The 27,082-nt window shown below is 37.7% G+C and overlaps 1 protein-coding gene and 1 long non-coding RNA gene across 2 annotated transcripts in view; one reads left to right on the top strand and one right to left on the bottom strand.

Annotated features, from left to right (window-relative positions):
- The window catches only part of CLVS1 (clavesin 1), a 169,729-nt gene extending 158,488 nt beyond the window's left edge, over window positions 1-11,241 (bottom strand). Inside the window, 2 exon segments of the mRNA XM_028533534.2 lie at window positions 2-183; window positions 11,008-11,241. Of these exon segments, the coding sequence (XP_028389335.2) occupies window positions 2-126 (125 nt within the window). The 5' untranslated portion in view covers window positions 127-183; window positions 11,008-11,241.
- Window positions 14-25,943, top strand: LOC118501714. The gene is made up of 5 exons (XR_004904358.1): window positions 14-52; window positions 7,118-7,130; window positions 11,691-11,694; window positions 17,583-17,587; window positions 25,590-25,943. It is a non-coding gene; the product is annotated as an uncharacterized LOC118501714 (long non-coding RNA).
- Window positions 25,944-27,082: the final 1,139 nt, after the last annotated feature.

The following is a 27,082-nucleotide window of genomic DNA, read 5'->3' as shown; positions in this document are numbered from 1 at the left end:
ACTGGTCCCATTCACGTGATGGTCTGCTGAAACCCAGGCCCGCTCAACAGTTGTTTTACTACAATGCTGCCACTGAAACAGACAAATCAAGGGTCTTCTTTCTGTTTCTGAAAAGCAGTAGGACATCCAGGTCCTATGTGGTGGTGGCCCTCCAAAAGGGAAGCAGAACTGAGGCCATTGCTACTGCAAAACAAGAGAAACAAAACAGAGATGATACAAAGAAAGTCTGAGCAAATTAATTGAACCTGTAATTAGAAAAGCAGCATATTATACTTCAGGCCTGATTAGATTAGGTATCCAAAGAATAAAAGATAAATTATCTTTAGAGGGGTATATTTAGCATAGTTTTTATTGACAATTGAACGCATAACACGCAAGTATTTGAAATATGTTTAGGAATTTTTTTAGTTGCATTGACTAGTTAACAATAGTATATTTTCATTTTAAATATAAATGTTTAAACTCAAGCATCTCTTTGATCTAACCTAGAAGTTTCAAAAATCAGAAAACATAAATAAACTTGGAGGCTTGTATTTTTTTCCTAGCATTCTTAAGTCAACAATATTTGTAATAAGACGTAGTATATTTAGGACAAAATCTTGATATTAAGGGAAGGAAATGAAATAGTAATAGAAAATAATGCAATGAACTATTTACAGAATTGAAAGAAACTTCAAAATCCATCTAGTTCAATGAACACCTAATGTTAAAATTCCCTCTCAGTCTCACCATGCCCCTTCAAAAAGTTTCTTTCTTTGGTGTCTCTCTCTTTCAATTCATCCCCATACCCACTGCAATCTATCTTTGACTGTTCTTACCAACCAATTATGAGGATGATCAAATAATTTATTAGACATTTAGGCATTAGAGGGACATGAATAATAATAATGCTGGAACAACAGGCATAAATTGGGACCATCCCAAGAAAACCAGACAGATGGTCACCCTACTAGAGAATGACCTTTCTGTTGCTACATCCAATAGACAAATAAATTATAGTGCCTATTATGGGTGACCTCTATCAGTATTTGATACTGATGACTTCATCCTTTTCAAAACTCTCCCATCTTCCCACACTTTCTGTGTCTTCATGGACCTTGATTTTTCTCTTAGCTTTCTGTCCTTTCCTGCTCAGTCATCTCATTCTGTGCTCACCACTTCAATGTGGTGTTTTCCAGGCTCCTGCCCCAGCATTTGACTATTCTACCTGGATAGCTTCAGTACATTGCTCTTTCCTGATCTTCAGGCTACATATCCAACTGTCTACTGAACACCTCCACTTAGATGCCCCAGATGCCACAAATTCAGTATGTTCAAAACTGAACGAATCATACTTCTTCATTCTGAGTTTGCACACCCCCACCTCTGTCTCTTAGTGACTGACTTCATCTTCTGTAGATTCCCACACTAGAAACCTGGGACTCAGCTATTATTCCACCCTCCTCCTTACCACCCACTTCCAGACAACCACTTCTATAATATTTCTCAAACCTACTCAATTTTTTTCCATCCATTTCACTGCCTTTGTTTGGCCACATTACCCCTCACCTGTTCAGGACTGCAAAATTCTCCCTGCGGTGCCCTTACTGCCAGCCTTGCTTTTTTTCCATCTATTCTCTGTATTACAATTGAAATCTGCTCATGACACTCCTTGACTGACATCAGTCAATAGCTACCAATTGTCCTAGGATAAAGTATAAAGCTATGTAACATGGTTTCTAAGACCCTTCATCATCTGGTCCCTATCTGTCGTCATCTGGCCATGCAACACACTAAGGTACTGCAGTTTCTTCTCATTTCTGTGGTCCTTGGCAAAGATGCTCTTTGTGCTTACACTGACCACTCATTAACTCCTCTTTGCCCTTCAGGAGTCATCTTGGAGATTATTTTCTCCAGGAAACCTTTATTTATCTGCAGAGGTCATGAGTAGCTCTGAAGCAGCTACCGCAATTTATTGCCTTTTTCCTCTTTCTTTACTCTGAATTCCTTGCAGAGAAGAGCTGGATCTCACTCATCTGTGTATTCTCAATACAGTGCCTGGTATAAAGAAATTTATCTTCATGAGCAGATTGACTTTGTTGTGTTCACCTCCTATTCTCGGTGCATAGAACAGTGCCTGTCACAAAGTAGGTGCTCAGTAAGTATATACATAATAATTGAATAAAGTGCTCAAAATGCTGTTTTAGGCCCTGGCTGGAGTAGCTCAGTGGATTGAGTGTGGGCTGCAAACCAGAATGTCACAGGTTCAATTCCCAGTCAGGGTATATGCCTGGGTTGCCAGCCATGACCCCCAGCAACTGCACATTAATGTTTCTCTCTCTCTCTCTCTCTCTCTCTCTCTCTCTCTCTGTCTCTCTCTCTCTCTCCCTCCCCTTCCCTCTCTACAAATAAATAAATAAAATCTTAAAAAAATAAAATAAAATTTTTTAAAATGCTGTTTTAGTGAGTAAGGGGTTTCCCTTTCTTTATGGGTACATTTGGACCCAGTGAGGGCATTGCAGCTGACTTTTTATTTCTTCTCTCATTTACAAAGTATTTTTCCTCTGGGAGAACTAAGCCTGGGCACATTGAACTTTGGATCATCACTCCTTGAAGCAGGTAAGGTGATGGTCAAATTTCCAAGCCATGGTACACTATGCTTAGAGCACAAGGAATAGTGCTAGCTTGTACCCTACAGAAGATTTAAAGCTGCTGGGCGTAAGTTACTTTCCTTACAGTTCAGGGAGCTCAACAATGTTTTTGAGATAAATTACTATGGGTTCAAGGGGAGAGTTGAGGTTGCATTTTTCATGGCCCACTTCCACACATAGCTGTGCCTCCAATCTATAATATCTGAAATAAATTTGCTTCAATCTATATCTTTATTCTGTGCTCAGCATACAGTGGAAGCTTCTGGGGAGATTATCCAAGCCAGGGTCACTGGGTTTTATACTTAAGATGAAATAGATATTTTTCATTAAAGGCAGATCTTTCATTTCAGAAGTCTGAATAGACTGCTACTTAAACAACAATTTCAATTGATAATATTTATAGCACTAAAAATGCAATCCTGTATAAGAATGTTTTCCAGGATACAGTGTTCTCAGTTGGCTATACTCTTTTGTTCACGTGAAAAATTTGGTTCCCATTCAAGTTTTCTAAATTGGTCAAACAAGTGCAAACAGATACATTATACTTGGTATCACATTGGTAGTTTTCTGTCCTGGTTGTATTAATAATAATAACCATAATTTATTATGTATTACAATTGTTTATCATGTCCCAGGCCCTCACATAATCTTCTTTTATACAGACATTATTTAATCTTTGGAACAACTGTATTAAATGAGTATAATATTGTCACCATTGTTTAAATGAGGAATCTGAAACAAAGAGAGAGATTAAGTGACTTTCCCAAGGTTACACAGCTACTAAGAAGCAGAAAGCAGGTTTAAGCCCAAGTGATCTTTCTCCAGTCCCATGCTTTTTACTGCTAGGCTTTTCTGCCTTTTATGTGTAGCAGAGAAGTTCTAATATTTAATACTTAAGACCCTTGGGACCTTCAGAAAGACCTTCCCTCTTAGGTCTTCACTCTCCTTCCCTAGATTTACCATTCTAGAAACTTACCTATGCCTAAAAGGTTAAGGGACATCCCTAGGTAGCCATACCTTACAAATGTCCAGTTACCATTATGTCTTATTCATTGAAAATAACTGAAACTATTTAAATCCCAGCTGTCTATACCTTTTTCAGCTATCACAATTTTTCCTCTTCCATTATGTATTTTCCTTTGGCTGAAATGACAGATCAAAGAACCTGCCATTGTATTGGAAGGGTTATACTTTGCCATGCCTATCAGAGTGCCAAGCATGACCTGGGCATTGAAATGTGCTTAATAACCAAAAACAGCACTTCAGGCAGATCTGTGTGAGCCTCAGAAACCATCTTTCCTATTGCTGGTTTGGTCCCCAGTGATTTTTTTTTTATTCAGATATTTTTCCAAATACATGAAGAATAACTTGCCATACCCCCTGAAGATCCCAAGGTAGAAACTAACTTCCACTTCTAATTCATGTTTTTTTCAATGAACTAAAAATTATTAGTGGTATTTTTGTATAAGGGAGAGGAAAAAAGAGCCTGCATGTCATGATATTTGAAAGCATGACATCTATAGATTCAAATTCATGTTTTACCTTAAGTTCCCATTAGAAAAAAACTATTTGTATATTTCCTTATCCAGAAGTGAGTCGAGTGCACACTCACCCCTATAAACACACACTAATATTTATGAACCAAAGAGTCTAGGTGAAAATGTAATTTCAAAAGTATACTAATTCAAATAAAATCTATTTTGGTTATTTTGTAATCTATTATTCTTATTTATTCCATTATCCTCAGAGGCACACATTAAATGTAGTGAGAAACAATCACAATAATAACCACACCTTGTTTATGATTATGCATGTGCATATATATTATTTCAAAGCATTTTCTATCATTATTTTTCATTTTTACAGTAGTCCCACAACATGTAGAAGAAAGATAATACACTGGAAAATACTGAGGATTATGTGGAATAATGTAAGTAAAAGTGCTTTGGACATGGAAAGCTCCATTTTATGTTTACTGTAATATTCTTATTGATATCATTAATTTGTTGCCTCCAGGTAAATAAAAAGATATTGAGGCCCAGAACAGCTAAGCACTTGGCTTAAAAAGTTGGATAATGAGCTAGTATTAAAGTTGGAAGAAAACACAAACAAACAAGTGTTCATTGACTACTTGTTATATTTATTAGACGAAAGGGTAAATCTGAGATTTAAATAGATTAAGTATACCTGGAAGAACAAAGATTCATACCCAAGCCTACCTGACCCAAACCCGATGTTCTGTCCATGACCCTGTCCTGCCTCTCAGAAGAGGGGCTTTATCTACACCATGCTGGAAACCAGTGCCCTTGCAATCACGCAGGCACACGGCAGGCATATGCCCACACCCTAGCAGTCCTAGGGAAGGTTATTTAAGGGATGCTGTAAAATTATCCAGATTGGGGGAGGAAAGCATAATTGTTGTCATGACCAGAAAGATAAAACCTATAAAGCCTAAATATTGTTTGAAATATGGGATATCAATAACTAATTAACAATACTTCAAATATGTGTTGCTTCTGGATGTTCTTGGTAATAAAGAGTACTCAGTCCAATTTTAAGGGCATTTAAAGTAACACACATATAAAATGAAAAATGATGTCATGTTTTGGGGACTTCTCTTACAAAATAAAGATGAAAAATTAATTGCAGGGATAAAACTTTCCACATGAAAGTCTAATCAACTATCTTATTCATCAATAACTGAAAATTATGTTTTCAAATTTTAAATATACATCAAATTGAGTTAACCCTACACCTTTCTAAAATCTCACTTCAAATTTTTTCAACTGAATACACAGTTTCCCTTTGAAATGTTGAAAGGAATTTTTATACTGAGCAAAATAAAAATAGAGGCTGATAACACATCTAGACCAAACCTGAAAACCAGTGAACAAAAATCTTTTTTTAAGTACAACTCTATTTGAAATCTTTCCTGAAAAATGACACACTCCTTCACTGTCAAGTGGAGCCTCACTTAAACCTTAGTCGTTGGTTAATTATAACATTCTTTGGGGCTGGCCAGAGAGGAGGGTTTTTTCCAAACGATGAATTTGAACTTGACTATTAGGGGTTGTAGGACTTCTTTGCATAAGTGCTGTGGCTCCCCCAATCCACTGACTTGCTAGCAATCATTAGCCAACTTGTAGACATGAACTCTTCGTACCAGGGGCAGGGAGAGTAGTCTGGAAATATAAAGTGGAAATCTTTAATCATCTGAAGTATAGATGTCCAACCTGCAGCCTACAGTAGGATTACTATGAATGTGGCCCAACACAAAATTATAAATTTACTTAAAACATGACATTTTTTTGTGTGATTACTTGTTGCAATGTATTTATGTGTGGCCCAAGACAATTCTTCCAGGGTGGCCCAGAGACACCAAAACGTTGAATACCCCCTGGAACCAGAATTTAGCCTCTGGCTCACAGCTGACATTCATCACCTTTAGCTCAGTCCTAGCCCAGGGCTTACTCTTGCAGTAGAAGCATTCATTGTATAGATTCCCTGGGTGCCCTTCAAAATAGCAACTAAACACATAGTCATCTGCTCCTATTTGTTCTTGCTCTTAACAGATATTAAAAGTAAATTGGAATGAGTTTCATCAGAGTAGAGACATTGAGAACTTCTACCCAAAATAGATACCAGATCAGAATTAGCATAAGCTGGAACTCATATGAAACAGACCTAATTAACAGAGGAGTTTTAGTGTCCTGAATTCTAGAACAATGTGTGAAACTTTTATTCTTTTAGTTTGTTTTGGGATAGATAGTGCAAAGAGTTGAAGGCAAAGACCACTTGTAAGGATGGTGTGGGTTTGTCTGCCACTGTATTAGGTAAAATAGTTAAATTAAAGGAGTATTTAGACTGGAATTTTTTATACCATTAAACTGTTCTTATAAGAAGTCATTGGCAGTCAATGCCACAATTTTAAAAACTGATTAGTTGTGCTTCTTAGTAGTAGCAATGGGAGGAAAAGAAAGAAAAAACACTTGGAAGAGGGTATTTCTCTAATAAGAGACTCTTTCTGAGGAAGAGGATCTGTAGGACTGAAAGGAAAGAGGGAATTACACAAAGATGGTCACTAAGTCCCCTCATCCCCTTTTCCACTCAGTGTTTTTCCCAACACATCTATGGGACCCTTCTTCTGGGTGTGATTTGGCAGATGACAGCAGCAGGTATTTGAGTTAAGAAAACTGCCTAGTGAAAGAAAGACGCAATAGGATACATACGTGTGAGGTGGAGTCAAGTTTGTATAACTTTTTCCCCAACAAGAGCTATGATTTCTAAGGTCTTATTGCTTCACAACTTGGAGCGGCTTTCATTTTGTTTTAGTGTGAGGGCCATTATTTAATAAGACATAAGGTAGGAATGTTAAAAAAAAAGAAAACTGTTCTTTGTCTTTGCTTCTGAAAGTGTGGTCTGTGGACAAGCAGTATCAGAAGCACCTCGGAGCTTACTAGGAATACAGACTGTCAGGACCTACCCAGACCTGCTGAACAAGTAGCAAAATCCCCAAGCAATATGTATGTACATTAATGTTTGGGAAGCAATGCTCTAAAGGGTTTATAATGAATCAAAGGGATTGAGAAGGTAGGTTAATTGCCCTTAAGGTTAGAGCTCATACTGTCTGTAGAGAGCAGTGCCACATTGTCCAAGAAGAGAGTAAAAGCACTCCCAATATGTTCATTCCTTTCAGACTCTCAGCGTTCACATTCATAATAGCTTCTCAGATCACCCTATTAATTGTGTACACATGCTTGCATGCTCTATATTTCTACCAACAGCAGTGAAAAAAGGAAATGTGGAGGAAGCAAGAGAAGGTGAGAAGGGTGGCGAAGAGGGAAGGAGGAAAAGGGAAAGAAAGAAAACTCCCATGTTTTGTTTATTGTATTTGCTTTTGACCACACATCAGACTAGAGGCATTTTAATAATAGAGCCTGTGATTTGAACCCCAAAATGCCATTCTCAGGCACACAACTTCCCTTCTACTGAGTCCAAAACTACCAAATAATGAACACTGACTATACTATATGCTTGATACCTAGAAAAGTATGAAACTTTACATAAGACAGTAGAGAATAACAAAAGCTGAATTGACGTGATTTTTTTAAAGGAGAAGCGATGGAGAAAGGGTTCTGCATGATATCTAAGAATTGGAGATTTAGCTAAAAGGGTCCAGGAAGCTGGAATAATCACCTCAAACACAACAAGGAAATTCCTGTTGGCTCAGAAGTCAGGAAGAAGATATCACAGAAAATTAGCCTCACATAGGAAACTTTCCTGGGTACCCCCTGTCACATGGTCATAGGGCCATAAAGAGGGACTGCACAGGGTCACCTGGCCAGAGAAGATACAAGAAAGGGCTATGGGAAGCAGCAGATGTAGTGAAGAATAATGAACTTACTACCTGAATAAGTGAAATTTCTTTATTGAGAAAAGAGTGACCAATTTATTTCCATATCCATGAAGAATCAAACCAAAGACAAAATTCCCTTAAGTAAAAAAACTTGGATTGGGAATTAGGCACAGTTTACTCTAGAGGGATATAACACATTGGATTGACATTAGGAGTTATAGATGCACAGTAATTTACACTGCGGATCTTCTGAAACAAATTTATTCCAATGAAATCTGGATAAAATGAACCATAATTAAAATAATCAAAATATTGGGAAAAGGTATAATGGAGGAAAAGATCTTGTTTGACAATGTTGAGGGCTGTTTCTGGGCTGATCACATGGGGCCAAACCTCATGTTTTGTATACCCATTCTGCTATATTACCTTCTTCTTATGAGTTACTGTGAAACAGGAAAGCAGAGGCTATCCAAGTCAGCCTGAATTAATTTCCTAAGTATGACTCTGCCAGGAGGCTGTGTGTAAAATCATGAATAGACTTCTTAGGGTTAATAAGGTGTCCCTTTATGAAGCCTGCAGAAATCAGCAGACACCACCAGTTCTAAAGAGTTATGATTCCCCCTTTAGGGAAATGAAGGACCTTCCAGCTTCATACTCCACTATTCTCAAAGGACATGCCCCTCTGTGAGCATGTCTACAAATGTATGTGATGCCACTTTGCTGAAAAATGTTTCCTGTTCCTCCTTTAAATTCATTTTTAAAAGGAGGAAGTTCTGTTATTGAAAACATAAGAGAAGTAAAATATCCCTTAATGGAAAAAATAAAAGAGGAAGTCAGGATAGCAGCACTCTATAAAAAAATAAGCTCAGTGTAATATTTCACTCAGAGAAAGACATTGCTTCTAAGACACATGCCTGTAAATCTTACCAAAGCAGCATTGTTTTGAAATTTCCCCAGACTCTGGAAATTGTATTAAGCACAGGAAGAAAGCAGCACTGGAAGTGCTGGATTCCTGGCCTGAGTTTCTGCTTAGAATGAGCTAGAACTGACAATATGTACTCTTTTAAAAATTGCCTGGACTGAACCATTCTTTGCATACAGATATGGGAGTTTTAAGAATCTTGTTGGTTGGGAACTTGAGAAGTCTTGTTTACTGTGGATATTACCAATCTAGCCACAGTATATAGATCACCAAATTTTCTTCTTCTCTAAAATCCATTTCACCATTTATTTTCACTAGTTTTCTTGATTTGAGTTTAAAATTGAGTGACTTGTAGAAGTAGGTAGAATTATGCCAATTTTTCATAGTAAACAAGTAACTTTTGGCATTCAAGAACAGTTTTTGGTGTGAATTTTTCCTCAGAACTTCTGGAAGATACTTGTTTGTGACTATTCTTTATTTTTGGCAATGCCTTTAATGATGAGCAAGCTGGTTTAGACAAAACTTGTTTTATTGCCTCTTTTTAAAGAGGCAGAATAAACGTATAAGGGTAATTTTTAAATGAGCATCTTCTGTACTCTGGTTTCAACTTGGTTGCTACATGCAACCTGACATAATTTCTATATGAAAATTTGATCCATCCAATTTTTAATTAAGATGGTGATTTCATTAAAAATTATTTGCCAAACAAACCTCCAATACTTTTCTGTTCCAATACTTTTCAAGTTGTAATTGATTATATGGTCACCCTCCAAAAGATTTTTATTTATGACAGGCTCAGACACTTTTCTGATGTTTGTTAGCTTTTAATAAACAGATGATCCTAGTTAAATTAAAAAGGTGCTATAACTTGGGTTTGAACCTTCAAGAAATTTGAAAGATGTTCCAACTTTCCTTCAGCTGAGAGAGACAATGATAGCACTCTAAAAGCAGAGCCCAATAGAACAGTTACATAAAAGGTCTTTTCAATTTTTGCACTCTATTACCCTTCACTATTATAGAAAAATGCTCTTATTGCCCAATGACTGAGAGAGCACGCAAAATCTCGCCTTCCAAATCCAAGTCAGTCCTTGACCAGTGGTGAACAAAGCCAGGCCATCTGCTCTGAATATCCATACTACTTGGGCCATTTGGGAAAGGCATCTATCTTCTCTGCTTCAAAGAGAGATTTAAGATTGGAAATTTGAAAAAAAAATAAGTAGAAAGGAAGAGACATTTGAGCAAATAGCACTTTCCAATGACAGCTGCATTTGTTAGGTTATTATCATCACCATCATTTTTAATTTTTATCCTGGCCACAGTGTTAACATTTGGGGTTTACATTTTACAAAACATTTCAGTTAAAAAAAAAAACTTAATTTCAGAGTTTCTGCAATAAAAGCTTAAGAAGGAAAAGGGGAGTGTGGGTGAATATGAGTCATCAGTCACCCCCACCCTGCTTCCTGGTGATTCTCCATTGGAAAACCAGAACCACGGATGGAGTTTACATATCTATTTTACTGGAATAACCCTAGCCCCAGGCCATGTTAATTTCCTGAACTAAACAGTCCCTAATTTACTGAAAAGCAGCTGGCTAACTGCTGGTGTCTGGCAAGTGCCCATCTGTCCCCCTGCCTAGGGTCTCTCTCCTGTCTTCACTTTTCCTTTCTCTCAAGCCGGCGTCTCTTTGTTTTCAGAGGTGTCATCCACCTGAACTTTCCTTCCCATGCCTGGAAACTTGGGATCTTTTCTTCTACCCTGAGGACCTCGGGCTTTGTCTAAGTGACAAGACACAGTTGTGTTGACTGTAGTTACGGCGCCGGTGATGGTGGAGATCATGACGGTGATGGTGGAGATGGGGGTGCCGATGGTGTAAGAGAGCGCAGGCTGAGCGGGCGCGGGGAGCAGGAGGATGGACCCCGGAGGCAGTAGAGAGCAGGGTGCGGGGCGGGGAGGGGTTTTAGATGGAGTGCAGGAAGATTGCAGATGGGAGCTGTCCACGCACCAAAGTGCTGAAACGCCGCAGCCATGGCATCGCAAGAGCGGGAGGAAACGCGGGGATGCGCTACAAATACAGAAGGGAGAAAAAAGGCAACAAATACCTTCACATGGCCGCCCAGCCTTGCTTTGGGAATGTGTTTCTGCAGGTGTCCTCGTTGCTGAGCTGAGTAGGTGAGATCCCCTATTTGGCAGGTTCGGGCTCAGATTTCTCTAGAAAGCTGTGAATGAGAGCCCCGGCTCCACGGGGCTGTGATTTGGGTAGGAGGCGTGTGCGCCAGAGACTCTGTCCTTCTATACTAAGCCTGGCTTTCCCCTGGGTCCTAAATGCCTCCGTACCTATTTTCTCCCCAGGTCTGTCAAGACAATACTAAGAATTATTGTAACGTTGCAACAGCTGAGACAAAAAGTACTGGCACCATCACGCATCACCCCCCAGCCCTAAAAACGGGATATTTTAATTAGATTAATACAACCTCTGAAACAGATCAGAGATGTGTGTTTGTGTATATGTGTGTGTAAATACAACAGATGAGAAGGTATCACAGACCAGTTGGGAAAAGAATAGATTATTTTATTATCAAATGTGGTGAGAAAGTGAACGATTTGGAAAAGACTCAGATTAAAGCGCCATCCCACTAAAATCAATCCCAGATAGAAAAGACATAAATATAAAAGTACAATTATTTTTTAAAACTGGGAAAACATAAGAAATATTTTACTAATCTTAGGGTAGAAAAGGATTTTTTAAGCACAAGAGGAATAGAAGCAATCACAAAGAAAAGAGATCAGTAGTTTGAGTGCATAAAAAGTCCCTTTGTAGGTAAAAATATCATAAATGCATAGATATAAACACTACTGGGAAAAATTTCAACAAATTTATGTTACATACATAAAATATCACATACACCAAAAGAAAAACATTAATGGTTTAAGAGAAAAAAGAGGAAGAGCAAATAACCAAACAATTCACTAAAGAAAGGTAGATGAATAAGAAACATTTTTAGGATTCAACCTTGTAAAGGAAAAAATACAATAAAAATATGAAAAAATCAACTTCATGAGTAAACAAGGCTATATAATTTTAAATGGCACTGAGATGTAGTTTTGCCTGAAGTTTTACATCTAGTTGTTATCTCATATTGTGTGATAATAGTCAGCTGTGCAGATAAACATTTATGCCTATAAATTTAATTCATGAGCATGGAAACTGTCAAAAACCATGAAAGCATTAAAATTTCTTTCTAGGCTCCCCAAGCACCTAGAAGTGTACCTGGAACATCACAGGCATTAAATAAATGTTTGTTGAATAGAAGAATAAATGAATGACATAATCCTCCCACATACAAATGTATTTTAAAGTTTTTTTATGAAGCTATAAATTTCAGATAGAATGGCTATTCAAAAAGGCAAAGCACACCAAAATAATCTAAGGATGCCATGGAGTTTTGATCAGATATAAGCTGAATTACAGGTCTGTCTTCAACGGTACTGTTAATCATGGACATGACTTGCAAAGTGGCATCAAATGTGAATTTTTTGAAACAACAAACATTCTCCAATTAATTTCCACTCCAATACTCTTCATTTATTCTTGATCCTGATCTCTTTAAAAACTTTATAGACTTTCCTTTCTCTTGATATGTTAATTACTCTCTTTTCCTTTTCTCTGTTCTGTAAACATTAACAAAGACCAAGACCTAACTGTTTCATGAGCTGATGATTTTAAAAAACCTTTTTTAAAATTTAAAATAAACTTGGATACCTTTTACCAGCTGATGTTCCCTTTCAGTTTTTATTCACCATTAATTGTGACTTTTGAATGACATCAGTGATAACATAGCCAAGGATTATTTATATTTTCTAAACCGAGGTAAAAAAAAATCATATATCTATACTCACATATACAAGATATTATCTATGTATATATAACTAAGTGTGTATACGTATATGTGTAGATCTTTACTCTCCTTCCTGAGAACTCTTTATAGAGGAAAACTATCTCTGCCTATATGAGTCTGAGACATAAGCCCAGAATGCTCTTGCCTGATCAGTGTGATAGGTCCCACCTAGTATAATTACAAAAGCTACTGGCAGCCAGAATACAATCTGTATTCTGAAAGTTTTGAAAGTGTTTTTTAAAGTTACATACTTGCACTGATCAGAGTGAAAAATTAGTTTAAAATAAGTCACTTTTATTGTTGATTAGAACCAGATATGCTCATTATGCTAAAAGATTTACTTTTCCCCAAAGTGCCAGTGAAAGTGTACCATTTCCCTTAACATTCATGAGCATTAGCCCTGTGTTGTTTGTGATAACACTTACCTTTCTATCCATGCAAAATTCCTGTGTAAGAACAACAGCCCTTTACTGAGTGTATGTCTTCACTGCATTGAATCTTTCCTTTTATTTCCTGGACCTAGATTGTCTTTGCTTAAAGCTTTGGACTGCTAACTGTAAACCAGAGATTTCTGGATGATTTTCTTTTCTTAATCACTCTGATTGACATTGTGCTGATACTCTGCACAATCCTCTCAACATCTCTCTCAGCTCCTCACACTACAACTGCCTATAGATTCGTTTGCAGAGTTTCTCCATGTGTCCCTTTGTGTCTAAGCAGCCAGTGCCAAGGGTGGCCTACTGGCAAGCATCTTGCATGCTGCCTGACCTTGTGTCTGATATTCACAAGTCAGCTGATCATTTCTGTATTGCTTTAAAGGGTCCTGTTAATGTTGGATTTGCTGTGGTCTAGGTTTGGATGAGGAGAGCATGCTTTCTGTGGGTTGGCCCATGACAAATGAAGGCTCTATCCATGTGGGGTGCACTGGAGTCTGAGAGTTCAGGTAGAATGGGATATTATCCAGAGAATTATTGACATTTATGAGAGAAATGATAGGATAATATCACAATGATAAAATGGTGCTTTTCTAACTTTGATGTTTAAGTACTGAAAAATGGAAAAAAGTAAGGTCAGGTTGCAAAATTAAGAGTATTTTAGTTAGACATAATGATGTTTTGTTCTCCCCATAATTTTGTGATGTATTATATCTTAATAGATTATAAGAGATTATCACTGATACTTCTTTTAGCTAATGTGCAAGCCAATTTTGAAATTTTAGGCTTTCTATGAGACAGGATCAGCTAGGTAAGCCAAAGAACAAATTAACTCTGCAGTGCCAGTGGCTTCCCAAAACAATAGTTTCTTTTTGTTTACACTAGTTTGGGGGATGGAAAAAAAGTCTGACTCTGTTCCACCTGGTCACCCAGGGGCCAGAGCAGGGAACAATCATGCCTGGAGAACTTGGGTCAGCTTCTCTGCTTCTGCCTGGAAGGAAAGTATGTCACTTTTGCTCACATCCCATTGGTGAGAACAAGTCACATGCCCCTCCCTATATGCAAGGAAACTAGGGAATGTGGTCAAGCACAAAGATATTTGATGAGCAGTCAGTGCTTCTGCAACAGTCATCTCTGGTGGTTACAACCCATTATTTCTCTTTTCAACACATAAAGAACACTCAACCCATCTCTGGAGATTCTTTTAGTCACTACATCCAGTTCCAGTTTTCAGATATTTAGGTTTTATACTGCTATCTTATCTCTACTATATGTCCACATGAAATTTTCTTGTTCTGGAGATATATAAACAAAGATACAAATTATTTGCAACCCCTGCCCCCAACATACCCAATATACAATAGTAGAAGAGAGACAGGTAACCACAAAGCACTCCCAGTCAGAAAGGGCAGGTTGTGAAGGTATGTGGCAGTCACTGAGCCCAGCAATTCTGAAATGACACTAGACAGATGTGGTGGAGACCTCTTCCACTGCTAGTAAAAGGATTTTTTTTGGTTAGGGCCTCACTCCGGTCTCTGGGAAACACTTGCTGTCTCTTTGTTCTCCACAACCCCTGTCACCACAATCTAAGAAGTTCTTGTTTTTTTGTTTTTCCCCCATTACACTTCTTGGCCATATCCAAAATGTAAATTGTAGAATATGTCCTTAGTTGAGATTAAATTTCCAACTTTAGTTTCAATTTCTGTTTACTTGGGTCACGGTAAACATCCAATTCTTTGAGTAGCAATATGCACTCAAGAAATCACACAGCTACATGGTAAACATTCATAAATTCCAGCTTTTATTTCCTCAAAAGGCTAACTGGGTAAGCAAGTTTTTTTAAAAGTGGGAAAGTGATGTACAATTTGAATCTCTGAATCTGTGAGACTTTCTCTGTCTTGACCACTATCAGACATCTTCAGCTTGTGGTCATTTCGAGATTTTTTTGGAAAGATTCAGGGAGCCAAAGTCACCGTTGCTACATCATTGATGTGGCAAGTCAGGTGTTTCTTCCAGCTGGGAGTGATGGTATCAATATACCTCACATACTATTCATTCAGACTTGCAAGATTCAGTGTTCCATCATTAAATGGGAATGATACTACATTGCCTTATTCTAATATGCCCTGGGTAACATAGCCACATGCTTAGCAAAGCAACCCATTTCCTTTGGAGTGACATAAAAAAGTTTAAGGTCAAATTAAGTTCACATTTAGCCAAATTCCAGGTAAGGCAAGTGCATACAACATTTTAAAATATACATACCTCAACCTCCTTAGTAGTTAAATGGTTTTTCAGTTCACTCCCTTTTCACAGGAGATTGGGGCCCATAAGTTATTTCAGTTGGCCACAGCTCACAGAATTTTTTTACTCCAAATACATAGATTCCTTGAAAGTATAATTCTCTGAAGACTTTAGAGGGGCATTGTCTGTCTGACTTAATCAATTTCATGTTCCTGTAGCCACACTATACTACTTTAGAGATATAGACATTTGATCTACTATATTTATTTGTTTTTTTTTTATCCCCAAACTTCTCTCAATATATTTTAGCTTCTCTGGAGTAGTAAGTGGTAAAGCCAGATTCTTTATTTATCTTTTCCTTCAGAAATTCTAAACCATTGAGAGGTTTTAAGTAACCATGAAGGTCACATCCTTAATCTGAATCTTGCCAAAAAATATTTGTTTTTAATGGACTTTTCCTCAAATATTTCTTAATTGTATCTTTTTCTTTGGGAGCAAAAATTAATTGGCTATTCAAAAATAACAAGGTCTTGGATTTCTGAAAGTCTCCATTTTCTTTTATTTTTACTAATAAAATCATTCATATCTTTCTTTTTTCTTTACTATCTTGCAAAATACATTAAATAATAACATAGGTATACTACTAACACTTTGTTTTTCACACACTTTTCCATAGAGATGTGAATTCTTTAAGTATATGATCTCATTCCTAAGTTATGTCAGGGGATGGCTTTGCCAAATATTGTACCACTGTGTAACATAGAATTATTATCTTTCCTACCGTCAGTAAGTCTCCTAACCATGTGTTAAGCCATTAACCAAACATTAAATTCATCAGCATTCTACAATTTATTTTTAAACACAGCACTTCAATTTTGAGAGATAATATTTATGCTTCAACAAGTAAACTCAAGGATCTCAGATACTCACACTCAACACAGCAAAGTTTACTTCTCTTGTTGGAGGTTCAGTGTTAGTTGCCAGGGAGATGGGGTACAGGAGAGGTGAAAGGGTTCCATTCCACAAAGTCAGACTCAGGGAAGTGCCACCATTTGGAAAGCCATGTGATGGGGGAATGGATACATGAGAACTCATACTTATACTTCTTTCTGCCACATAAAAGTGACAGCTATCATTTCTACATGTATCACATGTAGTCATAGCCCATTGATCAGAATAAGTCATTTGATCCTCCTTGACTGCATGGAGCTGGGAACAGTGTGGGGAGCATTTGGTGTGCAGTAGAATTGAATAAGAAAATGCAAACTTAAGCCCATTTCCACACTTGAGAGGCTAAAAACAAAGAACTAACAACACATCATTATTTCCGATACTCATACCAGAGAATCATTTTGCAAGATCAAACAGTGGGAGGTGTTCACAGTTGGAAATTCTTGACAGAAATACAAAAGGAAAGTAATTCATCCTGTAGTGAGTGTCTACTGTTTCAGACAAAAAAGCATAACCACTGCCATCAGAATTATCACTTCTATGACTTAAAAGCAAAAGAACTCAGTAAACAGCATCAGTGTGAAGTTGAAGAAAGAGCATGAGGTTTGGAGATAGAAGTTAGTTCAAGTCACTGCTTCTTACTGGCTATGAGATCTCAGGGAAAGTACTATAGTAAACACATGTTCTTCGTCTGAACACTACTCCTTTAGAGCAAGTACTCTTCTCTCATTATTTAATATTCTTGTACAGACCATGTCTTGGAAGGGCACTTGACTCTTTGGTAATTATTGCTGCAGTAGCCACAGTGGATAAAGAAAGTAGGAGGAAGTGAAGCTCGTGAGAGTTTGGAGGCATATGAAAATAAGTCTTCTAGGTCCCATATTCTGTCCCAAGGTTTTGGTTCCTACAACTCTTCCTTCAACGGTCTGAGCCACGTGAACTAGCCCATTAAGCAAATTTGAATTGGGTTTCTGTCTTTGCTATATTATCTACTATATTTCTATTTAACTTTTCTGACTTCTCCAAAATAGTTGGAGAAGATCTTACTACTCAGACCGTAATTTCCCTTTAATGAAAGTCTACCTCTCAGAAAATAGGCTCATTTAGTGAACACCCAATTTTAGGAGAAGAAAAATGAGAAATACTGAGTTTACGTGGCACTGCCCATACTAAGATTTGCCTACAAGCTTTCTTACCATTTCACCAAATTACTTTGGGGAAACACAACTTTTTCCACATGTCTTCTCTTGTTCAGGGAAAAAATAAGCAGTTGAATATTAGGAAATATACACCTCAATTCCTACTGAACCTCTCCAAAATGTAACTATCTTTTAGAGATGGATTATTCATTATGTAGTAACAACCTTGTGTTAGTGTCTTTCAGATTGCAAAAAGATAGATCCACACTTTATTTACTTGATCAAGTGGAAGCTTATAATGGTACATAACTAATAATAAAAGTAATAGCAAAAAGGCATTAAGTTTTTACTATGCAAAAGAAATAGGGTGAAAATTTATAAGCAATATGTCATTGAATCCTTATAGCAATCCCATGAAAGAGGTACTTTTAGTGTTTGCATTTTACCCAAACTGAGTCATAGAGAGATAAAGTATGTGTCTAGATTATTTGGGCAACTGGGAGAATAACTCATATCTGTTCTAAGCTTAGTGCTCTTAACCACCATTCTAATATACATTATGAATCCCACAAAAAGTGGGCAATTTGGCTTCCTGGAGGGCTAAAAGGTTTCACATCTCAATGTTGCTGTTGTGGTCTTTTAAGCAGGTTCTATCTTGGTGTTTCCCTCCACTTCCTCTGCTTCTACCAGCTGTTTCATTCTCTCTTCTCCTTTCTACCTTATGACTTCTGCTATTCATGCCTTGTGTCTACTGCCACTTCACCTGTGCATTTCTCTACTCTAATGACTGAGATTCTCTGTGCGTGTGTTGCATTCACACTTTTGTAGAACCATAATCTGATTTGACTCACTTAGTTATTAGCAAATAAGGAGTGTCCTCTCAGGTAAAATTTTTTTCACAGGCTGATAGGATGATAGGCTGTCAGTTGCCTTTTTGCTCAGGAGTATCCCTGCTCTAAATGGTTGCAGCAAACTGTTGCTAGAGAAACATGACTATGATGGACCATCAATAGGCACTCTTCTCAAAATGGAACATGAGAAGTGTTCAGAACTTCATGGCTTATTGCTCACATGTTGCTGTATGTCCATAAACATCTTTGCAGATTTTAGTGACTAAAATAAGCAAGCCAGCCACTTGGCAAGTTTCCTGAGGATTGAGATGCAGGATCAGTATATTTTTGAGGGAAGAATGTCAGAAATCATCCGGAATCAGGAGGACAGGTTGGGATTATGGGGAATCAAGGCTGCTTTGAAGAGATAGGAAGAAGCAAGAAGACCTTGGCTATCGAGTGGATGAAACAAAAAGGGCTAAACTGGTAAATGAAAGGACACATCTTTTATTACTGGTAAAGTTAATAACAAATATCACAAGCTGAATGGCTTAGACAACAGAAATTAATTTTCCCGCAGTCCTGGAGGCTAGAAACTTGAGATCAAGATGTCCACAAGGTAAGTTTCTAGTAACGTCTCTCTCCTTGGCTATAGGTGACTACCCCTTACTGTGTCCTCACATGGCCTTCTGTCTGTCCACCCACCTGTCTTTTCCTTTTCTTATAAGGATACCAGTCCTACTGGATGAAGGCCCTGCCCTTATGACATCGTTGAACCTTAATTATCTCCTTAAAGGTCTATCTCCAAATAGTCACATTGGGGGTTAGACTATCAACATCTGGATTTGGGGGTGACACATTTCAATTTGTTACACCCCAAAGTGTTTTTCTTACCCTTTGTGTCATGAACAGCCCTGTACTCATCCTTCTCGTTCTTATACAGTTCAACAACTAATGTTGCATTTCAGCTTACCTCATTCTTGGACTGAAGGAAGAACCACATTTCCTTGGTGTTTTTAGAAATTTTTGTAATGATGTTGATTCTGCTCAAGAAGAGGAAATTGTGGAGAATAATTGTACAAATCCAAGTCTCTAGGTGTAATTTTCAGAGCCTTTATCATTGTATCCAAGGTCATAAAGCACGTGCCTTTCTCTAGTGAGGTATAAGGTCATTTAAAGGAGAAGACTATGAAATGCACATATGCACATTAATCAGCAAATAACTGCTTATGAGGATGAAAGCATTTTAGAGTTCATGATAAAAATACTTTAAAACTTCTTTTTTGAGCTCTTACATTTGCAAAAAGGGGCTTTGTTGCCACTAGTAAAGACTCCAAGAAATTCATATCTAGTTTCTTTTAAAATAAAAATACTTTTAAAAGTACTTTTCTTTAAAAACATGTAATATTTGTTAATCAGATATTTAATGATCTTATTATGTTCATTTTTTCTTTTTTAATATAAAACATTTTAAAATAAAACTTATGATAAAATAGCTCTTCAATGCCAAATGTTAGTAGTAGCATGATTTAAAATATTGGATTTGGCAAAAATTGGGCATTATTTTGAATTCCAAAAGAAAAATTCTGTCTAATACAAGGGATAAACTTTAGCAAGTGTAAATTTTATTAGGCTCATTACTTATCTAACATATTTAAAGTATTCATTTAATTTAAAACTTATTTTTTGCCCCATGCTTTGAATAAAATGTTTAAAAATGTGTACAGAAAATATTTAAGCATGCTGAGTTTTTACCCTATTTAAAAATAGGCTATTTAAAATTCATTCTTGTCTTCTACTCATGTAATTTTATGCTTCCATAACAAATACTATCATGCTAGATGAGACCTTATTTCTTCTAATGAAAAGTCATCCATTTTAAAGTTATTAGTATTATTTTTAAAATACACATTAATCTTACCAAAAATTTTGAGACCCTAAACCTAGGTAAACTATCTTCTAGGTCTTTTACTCAATGTGTTTAGCATATATTATATACATATATTTTATAAATAATCAACTAATAAGGCACCCAACTTACACTTATATCTTATTAGACTGATATTTCATATTTATATTCCTGTGATTTGGTTAAAGTATCACAAAAATATAGTTCCAATCCCCTAAAAGCTTTTAGTAGATATCATAATAAGGAATCAGAAGAGAGTTATGGTTTGGGAAATTAATTCTACAAATGGGCTCTAAATGGATTCTAGGTACTGTGAGTTCTTTCTGCAAAACTGGATACATGTGGAATTATTCTTCCAGATGTTTTCAGCAAATAAAAGAACTTGGTTCCTGGATCTAAAACCTGTAAGTCCTTCCTCCGGGAGACTGTTAGAAAAAAAAGAGAACTGGTCCTTGCAACTGGGAATGTTGGGAACTGCCTTGACTAGTATCAGAAGCTGAAACCCCCGCCTAGGCTAAGGCAAAGGGAACACCCTTGGAACTGTAAGCCAGCAAGGAGACAAAAGCTTATCTCCCTGGCAGGAATGCTGCTTCTGCTGCTTTATTCATAACTGAACCTCACAAAGCTTGGTTGGTTAGCCAAAGACAGGTAAGATTCCCCGAGGGGGGAATGACCTAAGACAGGCACGATCACTTTGGGAGGCCCCCCAGAAGGACTTTGGGGGCTGCAGCAAAAGGGGGTGATGGACCCTCGCTCCTTGGCTTTGACATAGCCTGAGTTCTCAATATCTGGGAGAAAAATCTCCTTATCTCTTGGTTGCCTTAGTTCCCTTGTTCCACCTAAGCCTGAAACAATGACAGGGTGGTTGGTGCAGCTCTGTGCTGAAAACGGTGGATTCCCCGGGTGATCAGGCCTAAGAAAGAATACATAAATTACTGTGAAACCTTCTTTGTTTAGAATGCTCTCAGTTGAATGAGAAGGGTCCTAGGAGGAAGTTAGTTTGTTCCTCAAAGTCTTACAGCTCTTTCACCCCGACTCAAAATAGACCCTCAGACTTCCTTGTTTTCTATGATTCCTTACTTCCCCCTAATGAGTACTGTACTTTACCTGAATTATTATGCAAAATTAGCCCAATAAAAGCAGGTATGGACAGTAAATCGGCGTGCTCCCCACTAGAGGGGGTAGCCATTTTGTCCCTACTTCTCCACAGAAACTAGTCTGTCTCTGTGCATGTTTTTTCTCGCATGTTTTCGACGAGCCATCCACAGCGTTCTGTGATCACTGCTGGCCGGTGACCCACGCATCATGGGAATAGGAGAGATGTAAAGCAAAAGGTAGAGAAGCCCAGAGTTTTTGCATGAAGACTTGGGAAAGATGAGTGAGCTAAGGTGCCTCTGATCCTCTGATACAGAAGAGAAGCTGACTCTGAGCAATGACCTTGGCATAAAGTCATTCCAGACAGAGCTGGGGTGTCAAGAGGAGGGAGACTGGAGTTAGGAAATACAATTAATGCTTTCTCAAGGCTCAAGATTTTTCCATCTCAAATGTAACCTACATGACCTTGATCACAAATACCTAGAGAGTCACTTATATCACAAAACAATTAATTAACTATTTCTCCCCAAATCATGACAGCAGAAAGTCCTCTCTTCCCCTGCGATGTCCAAGAATCCCAGAGGCTCACCACATCCAAAGGGGAGGTGCAGGAGTCCACATTCAAGACAGCTAGAGTGCAGTTTGATTGGTCCATTCCAGCCAATGTTTCTCCCAGCTGTATGTTATCCCTGGGATCCTGTCCTACACAGGTGGTGCCAGTCCTGGCAATGAAGATGCTTGACTCATTGCTGCAGTTGGTGTCCCAAACCTTGCCTGGAGGCCCCAGGAGCATAGGATTGGAAAGGTGATAACTATGCTTGGGGGCCAGGAGAAAGCCACCCTTAGTTCAAAGATGATTTCGTCTTCTAAGGGAGACTTACTAAGTCTTTACCAGGGGCCTGGTTCTAGATTTGAGAAGGCTGAAGAGGGGAAGTTGCCTTTACTGATTTTAAGGCTCCTGTTTCAAATGAAGAAGAGTGGAAGACAAAAGGGATTTTAATCTGTGATGACATCTAGCAACGTATACAATGTGTTATTAACATTACTGGAGAATTTAGGAAGTTGTATCCAAAACCTCCAAGTTATAAACTGAAAGAAATTTTGAATATCTGCTTTGAAGACAGGACGTAGGTAAAAATGCTCATAGAAATGAAACAAATTTATAAAGACCTTTCTCAAATTGGAGAAGAAGTTGAGCCTACATATTTTCTAGCCATCCAAGACTAGTAAGTAGAAACTAGTGTTACAGGACCTGTGATTGCTATTTAAAGAAGTGTACAATGATGAGTGTTTTCTTCTCTTACTGGGTTGTCTTTACTGCTTTGCTTAGGGAATGTGAAAAGTTTCATGAGAAAAGACACCATCTGATTTTGCTCACCACTATGATTATCAATATTTGTTGAGTGCATGAGTTTATCCAAGACTTTAATTATTCCCTCTAATTCTATTTTCCCTGTAAGACCTTGATTTCCTCCAAATGGAGTTGTAGAGAGCAAATGAAATAATGTATGCAACACACTTCTTAAGAGATACTAACATTAATGGGAGCTAAAAGTAGTAGTTGAGTAAAAGGAGAGGCCTTCCCACCTCCACGCAAGATCATTCCCTCTACATTCATCCTTGACTTTGTCCTCTATCATGAAGGGACTCATCAACATGTGTAGGTATATTCCACACAACAGAGCTCATCCAAACTGACTCCCAACCAAGAGCACAGGCATGCTTAGGAAGTAAGGTATTTGAAAGAGGTTCACACAAGCCCCACACACATGTTTGGGGGCTACTTAGATGAGGGAAGTGGGATAAGGAAGATATACCCATCCTGGGTACTTGGTACATGGAAAGGTGGTACAGACTCTGGGTGGCCATGTTCCTGGGTCCCATGACCCCCTCATCCAATGGGGACAGTATGCACATGGCCAGGGAAAAAGCTCCCACTACCCATATCTAAGGGCAGGGCTGGTACTTAGAAAATGCTTGGTATATAGTAAGTGCTATGTCAGAGGTGGGTGAGGAGGAACCCCTGAGCCAGCAAGATCTAACTCCAATCAAATTCACTGGATCAACATACGTAAAGCACAAAGACATAAATAAAGAGGAGTTTAGTGTGTTATATAATGAGATTAAAAAAGGAGAACTAAAAGCCAAATCAATACAGCCACAATTACCCCAGGCATCAGTGAAGGAACAAGACACCAGAGGGAGAAAGGAACTTGACATGGGACTAAGAAAATATCAGAGGCCAATGGCAGTCACCCTTCCCTCTGATCTACTGTATCATTGGACTGAAGTCAGCTTCCCTTCCTTTGATGACACCACCTTCTATATAAATGGTCCTCCCTGGTTCTTCCAACTCATTGTGTCTTTTCTCTGTTTTTATATATTAAGTAAACTTTGATTATTTTTTAAAAAGCATAACCTTATTATTTTCAGTGGTTTTATTTATTCACTTTTTCTTCCAATAATATCACATGGACTATGATAAGTACTAGGAATACAAAACTTATTAAGACATAATCCCTTGTCCTTGAGGTGAACAGAGTCAAATAAGGGAGCTAAATATCTGAGCAAATAATTATGGTACAATCAGATAAATGCTGAATACAGTCTAAAAAATGCTGTGGAGCACAGAGGAGGTTTAAAAACTAACGGTCTAATTTAATTAACATCTAAAAACAAACAAGAGAATATTGCCAGAATTACAACTTTCCTGGCATATAAATGCAAGGGTTTCTTCAGCAATCTCTCTAGCTCATATAGATATCCTGCTGGGGCTGTTTGAAATCATCCAGTGGAAGAGAAAAAAGAAATAAACAAAGAGGACAGAAAAGTATGAGAAATTCATTGATCACATGGTGAGTAAACAATAGGAAGGGAAGAAACTGAAAATAGGATATAACTAAATGGTGTGTATTGATGGCACTGTGTGGACCAAGAATAATGGAAAAGTGTATGTTTAATTGCCAATCAGGACTTTGTCCTTCATTCTGTGGGCACCTTCCCTAATTGTTAATGGCTTTTTCCAAATATCTGAGAAAACCCCAAGAATTACTGTTCTCTTCATGAATGGTTAACTCTGAGTCACAAAGTTCAGAGAATCTAGACTAATCCTTCCTTTCTTCCCTTTTATGCTTCTGTGATGCAGTTGTGGCCCTTGATTATGCCATTATAGTGACTTATATTATGAAGTATTACTGCTTCTTTTGGCAATCCAAATAATCTTTTCGAAATGAAGTCGTGTTGACTTACAGAAATCTTGCACAACTCACATGATGGCTAAAAGAAAATTTCTGAACACGCCATGGGTTTTTACTTTTTTATTTCAGTTCCATGGTTGGTTTTTCTGAGGGATCAATGGTATTTTAAAGGCAAGCACCTTCTAGAGGTTTACTTGGAAATTATGACTTTAAGCTTAGAAAAAGAATGCCGTAATTTAATCACTTTTTACTGGCTGTGCCTTTCATTGTGCAAAACAAACAGGCGACCCAACATGTATGGGGGTTGAACACAGGACTCAAAAACCCAGATTTCATAAGTACCCTATGATTTCACTTATATGCAGAATTTAAAGAACAAAATAAACAAACAGAACAGAAACAGACTCACAGATACAGAGAACAGACTGACAACTGTCAGAGGGAAGGAGGTTCAAGAGCTGGGTGAAAAAGGTGAAGGGATGAAGAAGTACAAATTGGTAGCTACAGAGTAGTCAGAGATCTGTGTTGAAGAAGGGGAACATGGTCACTAGTGTTGCGGTTGCCATGCATGGGGCCAGGAGGGTGCTTGAGGCATCAGGGGACCACTCTGCAGGGTGCATGGTTTTCTGGCCACTGTGCTATGCCTTTGAGAGTGTTACAGAGTGGTGTTGAATGTAAACTGTAATTGAAAAGAAAATTATACAAATTAAAGGCAAAAAACAAATACTCGTGATTCTTGGCAGGTGGGGGAAGGGGACCCCAGTTTTCTTCCTTGACTTGATCTGATTATTCAACCTCCTGAACTTAGCTTCCTTTTTATAACTCCTTCTTCTAAAACACTGTTATGACTTCATAAAAGTATGAAATGTTGTGTTAATGACCTAAGTTTGTAGTTGGTTCTGACTTGAGTCTCTCAGAGAAATATAACCACACATGAAGTGGAAAGGACTCTAGATGGGGAATAAGGATATTTGTGAGGGAAAAAGCTTACAAAACACATTACTCATCAGTTACCTTGAAGAAATCATTTACCTCAGAGTTTTCTCATTTCTTTACAATGAAAACTGGGCCAGAGAATGAGCTGCACTTAGGTGCCAGGTATGTGATGGAAACACATGAATGGGCTCAGCCATCAGGCTGTGACAGTGTTGGATGGCAGTGACATCATGACAGTGACATGATGGGTAGAGATCTGCCTGCCTTTCCTAAAGGCATTCCAAACCAAAGTTAAGGAAATAAAAACAATCTGTAGGCACAATCAAACCCGGAGGTCTGTTTGCAGTCTCTGGGTTAGATAGTATTTCTCTCCCTTCCCAGTCCTCATCATTTTGTAGTACTTGTTTCTTTGGCTTGAGGTCAAAATCTGAGGTGGGCATTTTAGCTATTCCCTACTGGCAAGTTGGGCATCTTTGAAAACCTCATTAATTCTTTCCACCGCCAGAGAGCCCATCCATGAATTACTTACTCAGTTGCACTCTTTATATATTACTCAATGATAAAGCTGACAACCCTGTTTGTACTTGGAGAAATGAACATAGTCTGTAATATGAATTATGAAGGTAAAAGAGACTATGAATGTTAATCAATTTAAGAAAGTTGCACCAAATTTTAAGGAAATTCATCTGGAGAAAAGAGATGTATCTTAAGGCAGTTTTAAGTCACCCAACTTTAAAATAATCAAAGATTATGTAATTCTTTGCCATGATGTATCTTCAAAATGGAGATAAATTCTTGGGACCAGAAAATCAATGGCATTGTGATGAAAGAGGGAAGTAGCAATTTCCCTGCTGCTATGAAAACATCTCAAAGTAGCTACAAGTTAAAAGACACCCAGGTGCAAATAGTAATGAGCTCACTAATCTGAATTTGGTTAAGATAGAGGAGGAAAAGAAAGCAACAAGAGAAAAGTTTAAAGGAATTAAGCATGTCCTTGATCAAGTGATTCATTGGGATAGAGAAATGGCATTATCAATAACTGTCAAGAAGATTAAACTCAGGGAAATAGAGCTAATTTCAGCTGGAATCAGTGAGTACATCTAGCAGCAACTCAGGGAAAATAAAGTCAAAAGGCTTAATCTGATGTAAGCAAATGGCAACAAAATAAAATAGATTTCTTAAAGTCACATTGACATAATGGCTCTCATACCCTTTTAAGTTACTTATTGGTGCTTAGCACAACACTGGGCACAATGAAAATACTCAATAAATTAACTGTTAGTTGTCTGACATCCTGTGAAACATTAAAAATAATCTGAATGTTGTTTTTAGGAATTTTTAGTCATTAGCCATTTCTAATTCTTATAAGTTCAAAATGACTCTCATCTCACCAAACAGCTGGTGTCAGGACTTTTATACTGTGCTGTGTAACTACCAGGGACCATGAATGGCAGTTTCCTGCCCTGATTAATCTATCAATAATGAATTAATGAATAGCCTTTTTCATGCTCAGCCCTAAGATAGATTCCCTAATAGCAGTGAG

This window comes from Phyllostomus discolor, chromosome 7 (genome assembly GCF_004126475.2).
Source record: "Phyllostomus discolor isolate MPI-MPIP mPhyDis1 chromosome 7, mPhyDis1.pri.v3, whole genome shotgun sequence".
Classification (NCBI taxonomy): Eukaryota; Metazoa; Chordata; class Mammalia; order Chiroptera; family Phyllostomidae; genus Phyllostomus; species Phyllostomus discolor.
The sequence above is the reverse complement of the archived record's forward strand: the minus strand, read 5'-3'. Positions and strand labels throughout refer to the sequence as shown.